Source organism: Phasianus colchicus, chromosome 1, assembly GCF_987193195.1.
Source record: "Phasianus colchicus chromosome 1, bPhaCol1.hap1.1, whole genome shotgun sequence".
Classification (NCBI taxonomy): domain Eukaryota; kingdom Metazoa; phylum Chordata; class Aves; order Galliformes; family Phasianidae; genus Phasianus; species Phasianus colchicus.
Window position 1 is genome coordinate 19,567,113 of NC_143436.1, and position 11,309 is coordinate 19,578,421.

Sequence of the window (11,309 nt, forward strand, 5' to 3'; positions counted from 1 at the left end):
TCGCGGGCCGGTGTCTCCGCGGTTGCTACGAGGGCCGGGGCGGAGCGAGGCGGCGCTGCGGGGCCGCGCTGCGGCGGGCTGGGAGCGCGGCCGGGCCGCCTCGCGCCTTATCTTTATCCTTGTCCTTTTGCGCTGCGCTCGCCATGGGGCCCGGCCTCGCGCCTCGCCCGCCGTTGCCCGCGCCGTACGCCGCGCTGCTCCTCCTGCTGCTGCTGCTGCCGCCTCCTCCTGCGATGGGCGCCGGCGAGCGGCGGCGTCTGGCGTGCACCACCTGCCGGGGCATCGTGGACAGGTTCAACCAGGTGGGCGGCGGGGATGCGGGGTGCGGGCGGGACCGTCCGCGGAGCCCCTCGTCAGCCCCTGCGGCGGTCGGATTGCCGCGCGGCAGCGGCTCTTTCCGCGCTCGGGAGCCGCTGTAGGCGCCGGGTCGGGGCCTGGCCGGGCTCGGGCTCCGCTGCCGGAGCTCAGCCGGAGTTGTGATGCCGGTGGGTGTCCGCGGGTCTGACGGGTGGGTGGGAAGCACCGCCCCCGCATCGCCTCTGCTGCTTCACTTGTTGTTGCTTGTCGTTTTTGTGCTGATCGATTTGATCGGCAGCTTCAGAGCTTTGCTGAGGCGTCTGTGACATCATATAAGCCGCCCTGAACTTTTGTTGGAGACGGGGACTGCTGGTCAGATTCTGTTAATTTGCCAGGGGTTAGCAGATACAGCGAAGAAGAATTTTGGTGGTGGAAACACTGCTTGGGAGGAGAAGACGCTGTCGAAGTACGAGTCCAGGTGAGAGCCTGGGCACTCCTTTGGTTGGGTTTTCTATCCCTGTGTGAAAATCGTGAATCCATACTGGCTGAAATACAGCAGGTTACAGCAGCGTGTCTGCACTTCACCACAAAGACTGACATCCCTTATTTGTAAGTGACTGACAGTGCTTGCTTTTATCTCTTTTGAAAACAAAAAAGGTAATACTGCTTTTGGTCACGGTATTGGTATTTTTTCTGTTTGCCCATCAGAGTCACAAAACAATAGTTTTAAATAATGGTCAGTAGTTAACTGATTGTCCTAAACGGTGTGGACTTCATCTTGATGTACTGCCAGTCTTGTTTTACAGTTGAAGCAGTAGCTGCTCCCTAGAATTCACTGTTTGCTATTTCAGTACCAAACGGCAAACTGGAAGAGTGGCAGGTTCCTGCACTGCTTTGTGTACGTGTTTGATTGCGGAGCGAAGCGATCTAGCATCTTTCTTCCAAATTTCAAACTGAGTTTTTAATCTTAATTGGAACACTGATGTGCAAGGGTAGATTGTCTAAACTTCGTGAGCTTGTGTCAGATATTAGCAATGTCTGAAAATCACTGTTGAATTTGGTAGAAAAATCTGGTAAACGTACGGTCTGCAAACATGATAAATGCAATCTTCGTAGTTACAGTGAAGTGAATTAGGTCTTTATTCTAATATTTACTGTGTCTTCGAGCTAGTTCAGAACACGCTTTCAACCAATAAAATATTCTAGGCCGCAGTCTAGCTTCTGTGTTTTCAGTGGCCCTGAATTAAACTGAAATTAAACAGTAGATTAAACTTACGACTTTCCTTTTCTTCTTGTAGTGAAATTCGTCTTGTAGAGATCACAGAGAATCTCTGTGACAGTAGTAACTTTGAATGTAACAACATGGTAGAAGAGCATGAGGAACATATAGAGAAATGGTGGTTCAAACTGTAAGTATCTTTTTTTGTAGTATAGATCTTTGTGCTGATAAATATCTAAGAGAACAAAATACTAATGGTATATTCTGTGCCTAATCAGTAAGAGTTTGTTAGCTGTAGCACAGAGATGAAAAGTGTGTAAGTTCACTTAATTCTCCTGACAGTTGGGAAATGTAGTTAGCTATGGGGATTCCAAGAGATATCATGAGGTGACACTGAACTATATATTCCAAATTAAATTTATTCAGGGCTCCTAATTGCAGCCACCTCTGAATGGAAGTAGGGTTTTGCTGTACAACAGCAAGAAGAGGAGAAATCATCTAATTACAATTTGGATGAGAAGAAAACTTCATAGGATATATATTTTTTTTACTTAACATATTCATTCCTCTATTCAGTGATTATAGATTCATTAAGTTAGTGTTGTTTTTATTACCTCGAGTTCGCAAGATGCTACACCAAGGTTTTTCCAGTCCTCAGGTTGTTTCTATCCTTCCATTTAGTATAGGAATACATGTATGTCATCAGGAAGTGATAACGAATGAATTGTGGAGGGAATCACCCTGTGTGGATTAAGGAGCTGGGCATTCATGTTAGGGAGTAGTTCATCTACTACTTCTGTTTCCCATTTGCCAGCAAACTGGGTCAGATCAAGTGAAATTCAGTAGGGTGAAGTACTGCTACATCACTTTATCACTGGATAAGAATTTTTGGTAGTCTAATTTGTTTTTAATGATTCTTTTACTGCTTCATACTTCTACTGTGCAGGGCTGAGTAGGCTTTAAACATGCAGACTGGAGGAGAGCTTTTCAGGGTCTACACCTTGGAGTAGATATGATCAGATGCAATAGTTTATAAAAAACTGTATATGCCTCAGGAGTAGCTGAAGGCTTATTTCCTGGCAGACTGCAGAATGTCTAGGCATTTTGTGGGGCTTTCATTAATTATGGTTTTTGACACTTCAGTATCTGCATGATACTGAGATCTTTGAATTGTCATTTAAGGTGGATTGAGAACTGGCTGACTAGGAGAGCTCAAATGGTTGTGATCAGCAGCACAAAGGCTTGTTGGGTGACTGTAACTTGTTACCCAGGGGTTGGTACTGTGTCTGGTTTCTTTCAACATCTTCATCAGTGACCTGATGGGTGAAGGGATGGAGTGCACCCTCAGCAAATTTGCTGATGATCCAGAGCTGGGAGGAGTGACTGACACACCAGAAGGATGTGCTGCCATACTGTGAAGCCTGAATGGGCTGGAGATTTGGGTGGAGAGAGACCTGATGAGTTTCAGCAAGGGCAAGTGTAGAATCATCCACATAGGAGGAATAACCGTGTGCTTCCCTAAGGTTAAGGGCTGATCTGCTGGAAAGGAGCTCTGAACAGAAGGACCCAGGTGTTCTGGTGGATAGCAGGTTGACTATGAGCCTGCATTGTGCCCTTGTGGCCAAGAAGGCCAATGATATCCTGGGGTGCATTAAGAAGAGTGTAGCCAGCAGGTCAATGGAAGTGATCGTCCCCCTCTACTCTGCCCTGGTGAGGCCACATCTGGAGCACTGTGTCCAGTTCTGGGCTCCGCAGTTCAGGAAAGACAGGGAACTACTGGAGAGAGGAGAGCCACAAAGATGATGAGGGGCCTGGAGAAGAGAAGACTGAGAGAGGATCTTATCAGTGTGTATAAATATCAAAAGCCAGGTATCAGTGCATGGGGCCGAGTTCTTTTTGGTGATGCTTGGTGGCAGGACAAAAGACAGTGGGCACAGGAAGTTGAACATAAGAAAAAACTTCTTTATGTGAACATAATAGAGCTGCCCAGGGAGGTTGAGGAGTCGTCTTCTGTAGGGATATTCAAGACCAGTCCAGATACTTTCCTTTGCAACCTATTGTAGGGATCCTACTTTAGCAGGGGAGTTGGTCTAGGTGGTCTCCAGAGGTCACTTTTAACCCCTGCAGTGTTGTGAGTCGGAAGTGTAAGTGTAGCAGCTATTGTGCCTGCTTGTAAAATAATACTTAGTGTTTTATTGAGGGTATATTCTAGTGGTGAAGTAACACATAACTATTACTTCTTAATACAAAGAAAATCCTTCTGAAATATTCCTTGACTCCTTGACGGCAAAAAAGATGAGGAATTCTAATGTGCATCTTACCGAGAAGTCAGGTTCACAGTAATTTGAGCAAATGTTAATATCTGCTTGGGGTTCTCTTCTTTCTGAGGTAAATACAATAGTTGTCTTTAAGACAGCTATTGTATTTAAGAGAAGTATGTGAATGTGACTGTCTGAATTTTATATAAACTTTTCCTGAAAAAATAGACAAGTGGAAGGAGATAGCAAGACTACACTGAAGTCATTTTGTTGATTACTTTTATTCCACTTTTTTGTAAATAAAAACATTGTGTGGAATTAGCTAATAGTATTGCAGTTTAGAAAGTTATTTTTTTTTAACAATGCCTGAAGTTGAAAGACTTCTAGGAATTGATTCCTGTAGTAAGGTAGTTGTCATTTCAGCAGAGAAGTCTCTATCTTGTGTCATGTGCAATAGATTTTGGATTGACAGTGTGGATGTTCAGTTGTGTGAGTTAACTGTTAAAAATCTTTGTTCTTTTTATTGATAAATGACTGTCTTTCATATATAGAAAGAAGAAATATCCTGATTTGTTTAAGTGGTTTTGCATAGAAACATTGGAAGTTTGTTGCCCACCTGGAACTTATGGACCAGATTGCCTCGGTAATTTTTCTTTTGAAGCATATAGTCACAGATGTTTTCTTTTTCACTTGTTGCAGTTTTTAGTAATATGGATATATGAAGTATGATATTTGGCTGTTGAGTAGCAGCTGCTGAGTAGTAAGTCTGTTGTTTAGGTACCATTTCAGAAGGTTTGTAGAGAGCAGTCCTCAACTGAGTTCAAGACAAATCAGCCAAAACAGTACTGGGAATTAAATGAAAAAAATCATAAATAAGGATAAGTTGAAAAGGGAGTGGTAGAAATAGGTGGGAACGTGATTGGATAAAAGTGAGGTCTATGATACAAAAGAAAGAAAGTGTTTTGGCCACTGAAATTTGTATTGTTTATAAATCTGTAAAACTTTCCATGTTGTTAGAGGTCAGCTTTGGCCTCTTATTTGGCAATTACTAATAAAGTAGTGCTAATTCCTGGTGTTGATCTAAGGGTAGGTGTTGATCTAAGTGGTAGGTTCTTCCAACTGCAGTATGAGCATTCTTAGATATCTGGAATAAATAAAGACACCAACTTTATCCTGCAAGCTTGAAAAGTAGATAACATTCTAAGTCATGAAATGTATAGCTGAATTTCCCTGGAGACTGTTTTGAGTTCCTCTGTATACTCAGATATCTTAGTATCTTGGTTGCTCTCAAGGGAAAAAGATTTGGAAATTGCATACTGTTATAGGTATATATTTTTATGTTGTACTGTCTATGCAGAGGGAGGCACTTGGGGAGATTGTGGCTAAGAATAGGAAGTTATTTCCTTTTATATCTGATTTCAAAAATATTTTGATTCTTTTGAGCTTGTCGTGGTGGATCAGAAAGACCTTGTCATGGAAATGGCCGCTGTGATGGTGATGGTACCCGAGGTGGAGATGGCACATGTAGCTGCAACAAGGAATACACAGGAGAATTTTGTTTGGACTGTTCTAATGGTTACTACAGTAGCTTGAGAAATGACACACATTCAGTTTGTACAGGTAACAAAGTCTTTGGCATCTGCAAAGATCTTTGTCTTCCATCTTCTCTTTTTTTTTTTTTTTTTTCCAAGCAAGGTAGAAACAATTTAAACAGATAAGTGTACTAATTTAAACTAGTTGTAGGAAAATAGTCTTTGATTACTCAGCTTTAACCATGGAGTCAATAACTTGTCAGTCATTTTTATGGAATTCTGAAAATTTTGTAAATCACTTTCATAGACTGATTTTGATTTTTCCCCTGTATGCTATTCCTCCTTCCTCTCTTTTTTTTTTTTTTCTTAAAAAGCAGACTTCATTCCTATTGTGAGAGAAGAGAGAGGCAAGAGTCAGTTCTGTGCTTTTTCTTTAATCCTTTAAAGTATTACTGTACAAAAATCTTGAACTGAAGTGGCTGTGTAGTGAACTATTTTAAAGGCTGGTTTCACCTCATGTCTCAAATACACGTAGCTGCAGTAAACAGGCATGGAAATAGCACATCTGTACTATAGAATATGTTGATTCCAATTAAATATGTCTAAGCTCAATTATAAAACAGTCCATCAGGCTGTACAAATATGTTACCTTTTTCAGCTATTTTTATGTTTGAATAAGATTCTGTATCAACCAAATCCTGATAATGAGATTTAATTCTTTTTTCCTAATATTATTTTTCATCTATCTAGTAATTCTTCCATTCAATTTGTTTTATATTACATGCAGTCAGTCAGCTGGATTTATTTCCTTGTATTTCCTTGTTTCCTGAGTAGTATTTGGCTTCCTGTACTTTTGGTAGGACAGAGCTGCACTTTTGTAAATGATATCTCCACAAAATCAAGTTTTAATCTTGTGAATCCAAGGCTCAGACTACTAAAATAGGATTTTTTCTAGCAAATCCTAAGTAAGTTTTTCTTTGAGAATGCATAAGCATTAACTCATATTGGAATCTCTCAGCATAATTCACATTGTGGTTTTCTGTCACCTCAGCCTGCCACACTGCTTGTAAAACTTGTACTGGTTCAAGTAACAAGGATTGCCAAGACTGTAAAGAAGGCTGGATCAAAAATGAAGAAGCAGCTTGTGTGGGTGAGTAATGCTTACTACACTTAAAGCAGGTTTTGCAGCAACACTGGATGATATAATTAGATTGCATTAAGTTTTATAGTATTTTTTTGCACGTGTTCTATGAAAAAGGTTTAGGTTCCTACAGTTGTAGTTTCTCATTTCCAAACTTGTTTCACGTGGGAGCAAAGTGGTATTTCTTCCCCACTGATCACCAGTTTCTAGCTCAGTATTTCTATCTTGGGAGATTTTTATGGAACACTTAAGGAAAGACTGCAGGACTACACTAATGTGAGAGTAACATGCTCCACTCAAATAAAAGTCATGAGTATATGAAATATGCCATAGCAAACTGATCAAATCAAGCTAGCGGAAGACATTTACAGTGGTGTCTGGAAGCAGTACTGTAGAAGTTATGTGAATCTGGCTTCTTTTGAAAACTGTTAAAGTGAATTAAGATTTGAATGCCTAGATAATGGTAGAACACAGTAAGAGATTTTTAAGGTGCTCTGGTATTGTCTTGTGTACAGCTGTTTTTTTCCACATTGCAGCTGATAAAGTACAAGCTAATTAATGAATTAGTAGGAATGATGTTGGCAACAATAGCCTTTTTTAGTCCAATTTTTTTATTATATTGAATACCATCGTGCTCTTTCCTTGAATTTACAAGACTAGAATATTCTAACTTTCTGAGTGAAACTGTTTCAGCTTGGCTGGTTTGAACCATAACTTTTTTTTTTCAGTTTACTTTTTGTGGAAAACTGTGGGCTTTAGCTGTATGAATTTGTTGATGTCTTTTTAGTAAATACTTCTAAAAGTTCCATAGTTTGGTAAGATAGGATAGAGTAATCGAGTAGTCTGTCTGTTTGTTTTGCCTGCATTTGTCTGCTTTTTATGCAAATAGCATAAATGACTTAAAAATGGTAAGGATGGCAGGTATCCTGGAAGCTTTATTTTACTCCATCTCTTGAATTTCTAATACGTCTGTTGTTGTCATCGCAGAACAGCTTCTGCAGATCACAGTTTTCATTTGTTAATATAACCTTATGCTGAAGAAAACAGTAACTAAATTATCTGTCTATTTAATCATGACTACTATTTCAGGTAACTTGTTGCTTTTTATATTTCAGATTTAGATGAATGTGCCTCTTCTCCTTGCAAAGATGAGCAGTATTGTTTGAACACAGATGGATCTTTCTCATGCAAAGGTTTCTTTTTAATCTGCTTGTGTAGTGTATTGTCTAGACTCTTAATGGAACGCTAGAGAAAGCATTTAGTACCATGTGGTATGATTCTGGCTGGGCTTAGGGTGCATGAGGCTTTAGACCTATCACGTGAGTAAGGTGAGGCATTTCTGGCCTGGGGTGTTATTTTAAGACTGAGATAGTTGAGTGTTTTTGTATTTAAGTGTTTTATCTTAAGCGTGGGTAAACTGGCTGACTTTAAAGAGGGTGCATTTTAAAACTAAAGTATATACATCTTTATGCTTAAAATATTTTCTTTAGCATGTGATGCTAGCTGTGTAGGTTGCACAGGAGAAGGTTCTGACAAGTGTAAGACCTGCGCATCTGGATATGTGAAGGAAGATGAGAAGTGTACAGGTTGGTGAATTTAACAGGATATGACTGAATGCCAGTCGGCTCACTGTTAGTCACATTAAGGAGCTGTCAAAGCGCTTTTACTTCAGTCTGATTCAGTTTTCAAACCTATCAGAATAATCCCAGTTGTTGTGATATTATATAATATATAATATCTGTAATATTTTTTTTATTTTGTTAAGCTAATATGCATGATAAAGTTTAAAGCTGAAACTCTCCAGCAAAAAGATGAAATTCTTTTCTAGCTGATTCTGGAAACAAATACACAAATACTGTCGGTTACGTAGCACTTCACTAGAAGTGTATGTTTGTAGTCATTTATTTAACAGAAAAGAGAGTGTGCAGTGCAGTCTGTCTTTTGGATGCATTAATGTCCAAATTTCAACGATGATAATTTGCAGTGATTGTCACACTTGAAGTAAGAGCGAAATCAGAGCTTCTCAGTGTGGTACACAATCTTAAATGGCTTTTAACTGTGACAATGAAGTGTTTACAAGATCCCTTCCTTTTTGTTGCACCTTGGTGGCATGGATAGAAAGTGACAGTGGGAAATCTGCAGTAGGGTAAGATGAGTGCTGTAGTCTAATTAATTTCCTGATGTAGGACCTGCGGGACATAAAATACTTGTCTGAATAAGTTTGAAACAATCTTAAATATGGCAAACTGTAACAGCTTATTTTAGCAGAAGTCAAATCTGTTGCAGCAGCATTGTGCTCTTCAGTGTTTTAAGTAAGCAATTAATTGTTGGAAGTGGCCTAGGATGGAATTTTGAGCGTAACTAAGTTATATAATAAAACCATAGCAATGGACTTTTTTTTTTTATTTCTTTTCCTCTATCCTGTCTCTAGATACAGATGAATGTAACCTTTCAGAAAAGGTATGCACAAAGGAGAATGAAGACTGTGTTAATACTCCAGGTAGTTACAAGTGTGTATGTTCAGAAGGGTTTGAAGATAAGAATGGAACATGTGTTCAAACTGTTAAAGCAGGCAAGTAACTTTTTAATGACAGATTGTTAAATATATATACATTAAATATATATTTTAAATATATAGATGGAGATGTGTTTCTGTCTAAGGATCTTGCCACTTGAATATTCTGTATAACTTCTTATTTTTCTAAAGCTCTAGTCTGTCTCAGGTTGTTGCAGTTGGCCTTGTATTCTGGCATGCATGTTTTCTTGCTCAAAAATGAGTGTTTTTTAAATGTCAAGTTTCTGTGTTGTATTTTGTGTTTAAACCAAGGTTATGTTTGTAAGTCACTAGGTTTCATTAATGTGAACTAGCAGATCACTGCTATCTCAAAAGGAACGTTGTCTTCCTCATTGCTTTTTTCTTCATTATTAATTATGACTTAGACTTAGTTTGTCTGATTGTACACAGAACACACAAGAATCAGAACTGGTGAATATTGCATCAATAAAATTGCAAAGATCTGTGCACTACTATGCAGTATTGCTCATCAAGGTCTTTCAGTTAATTACATTCAGTACTTAGTCCTTATTAGTCCTTTTTTAAAAACAAACAAAAAATACACAAATGCATGATCACTGATCTCCTGAGTATTTGCACGCACAAAAGCTGCATAACTGTGATTTTAACGTGGCCTGACACTTGTATGAATGTAAAAGCAAAATGAACAGTTTACAGTGTGACCTAACATTTTCTTATAGTGATGCTATTAACAACACGATAAAACAGCTCTGCTTTTTGAGGGCTGCTTTAACATCTGAACTGGGCAGTCTGCAATATAGAACGTAGTTCTGATTAATTCTTGCTTTTTATGTTCAAATATCTAAATGCCTTGTGGGATGTCATGTGGAAAGGAGAAAACTCCTTGTGAATAGCTGAAAACAGAAGTTAAAAATGGAAATAGCTGTGCTGCTTTTATCTTTCACTACCACTGTGAAACCAGTATATTTGAATCTTTTGTTTGCATCTGGTACAAATTTCATGAGTTTGGACTTGCTGGTGCAAGTAGCCCTTCTGTATGACTTTATAGCTTGTTTGGTCTTGTAAAATACATTGATTTGGGGTTTCCCTTTTAAAAATTTCTCATTTAAAAAGCTGTGATGTAGTTAATAATACTTTTAATAATATGTACTCATTTTTGTGTTCTAATGATACATAATTTCACAGGAGAGGAAGTGGAGACTGAAACAACTGAGCCTTCACATACGGAACATGAGGACTTATGATCTGCATTCAGAACCAAAAGACATTCCTATTCTCAAGTTCTAAATTATTGGACTAAGCCTGTGCTAGCTGACATACTGTGGGAATGGTATTAAACATGCAGGCTAACATTAAGATTTTTTTTTAAATGATGATAAACTGCTCTTTAAGGTGCATTTCTTTATTCTTAAATGCCACTTTTTATATAGTTCTTTAAGAACAACAGTCTAGATGGTAAGTATACAATTTGAATTAACATGAATTGCACCCAACAATAGTAAACAAATTGAAGATTTCTCATTCTACTCCCTACTGGTAATTATCATCTTCTTTTGGAAGGACTTAGTTGCACTTCATAATTCAAGAAAAAATCTAAACTGAATCTTCTTTTTTGACATGAGAAATATTTCTGTAACTGAAATACAGCATTTAGAAATTGTGAAAGGGGAGATCTTTTTAAGGTGGGGAAAAACACTGTTACTTTAAAATAGAATGCCTACTACTGCATTCAATAAAAAGTTTATTTTGTTGGAATGTGCCTTAAAATTTTTAAAATGTCAGTGCCTTGTTGTGTGGTCATGTCGACTTTTCACTTGGACAATGGAAAAGGTTAAAAAAAAAAATACAGAATCTAATAAGCGCTGTATTTCTGTTCAGCACTGGACACCTTTTTAAGTTGTGCTGGAATGTAGATTTTGGGGGTGAAATGTCAGATAGCTTTCCAAAGGCAGATGAACATGTCTTTCTTCCAGATACTTGCAGTAAGTGTATAAAATTATAAAGGGATAAGAAGTAAGCTTGACTAATACTTGCACTCAGTATTTCAGAGCTGTTATATGAGTGATCTCTGCAAGTGATGAAATCTTAATTTCCACTACCATCTACTGCTGGAGATAATAGTTTCTTGTTTTTTTCAGAGCAAGCATATTACAATCAATTTATCTTGTTGTCTCTTTTGCCATTTTGGAAATAAAGCTAATAAGTATAGCATAAAATGCATTCCCACATTGTCTCTAGGCTTGGAGGCAAGTATTAGAGCTAAAATTATTACACTGTTCTGCAGGACCATCGAAGCTGTAAATAAAGCAAGGACCAGCCTGCTGCA

At 38.6% G+C, this 11,309-nt stretch overlaps 1 protein-coding gene across 1 annotated transcript; it reads left to right on the top strand.

Moving 5' to 3' along the window:
* The first annotated feature begins 41 nt into the window (after positions 1-41).
* Positions 42-10,738, top strand: CRELD2 (CRELD disulfide isomerase 2). The gene is made up of 10 exons (XM_031614789.2): positions 42-302; positions 693-775; positions 1,596-1,706; positions 4,326-4,417; positions 5,218-5,394; positions 6,358-6,456; positions 7,563-7,640; positions 7,938-8,033; positions 8,879-9,019; positions 10,169-10,738. Exons 1-10 carry the CDS (start codon positions 144-146, stop codon positions 10,225-10,227), a joined length of 1,095 nt encoding a protein of 364 aa, XP_031470649.2. The 5' UTR covers positions 42-143; the 3' UTR covers positions 10,228-10,738.
* Positions 10,739-11,309: the final 571 nt, after the last annotated feature.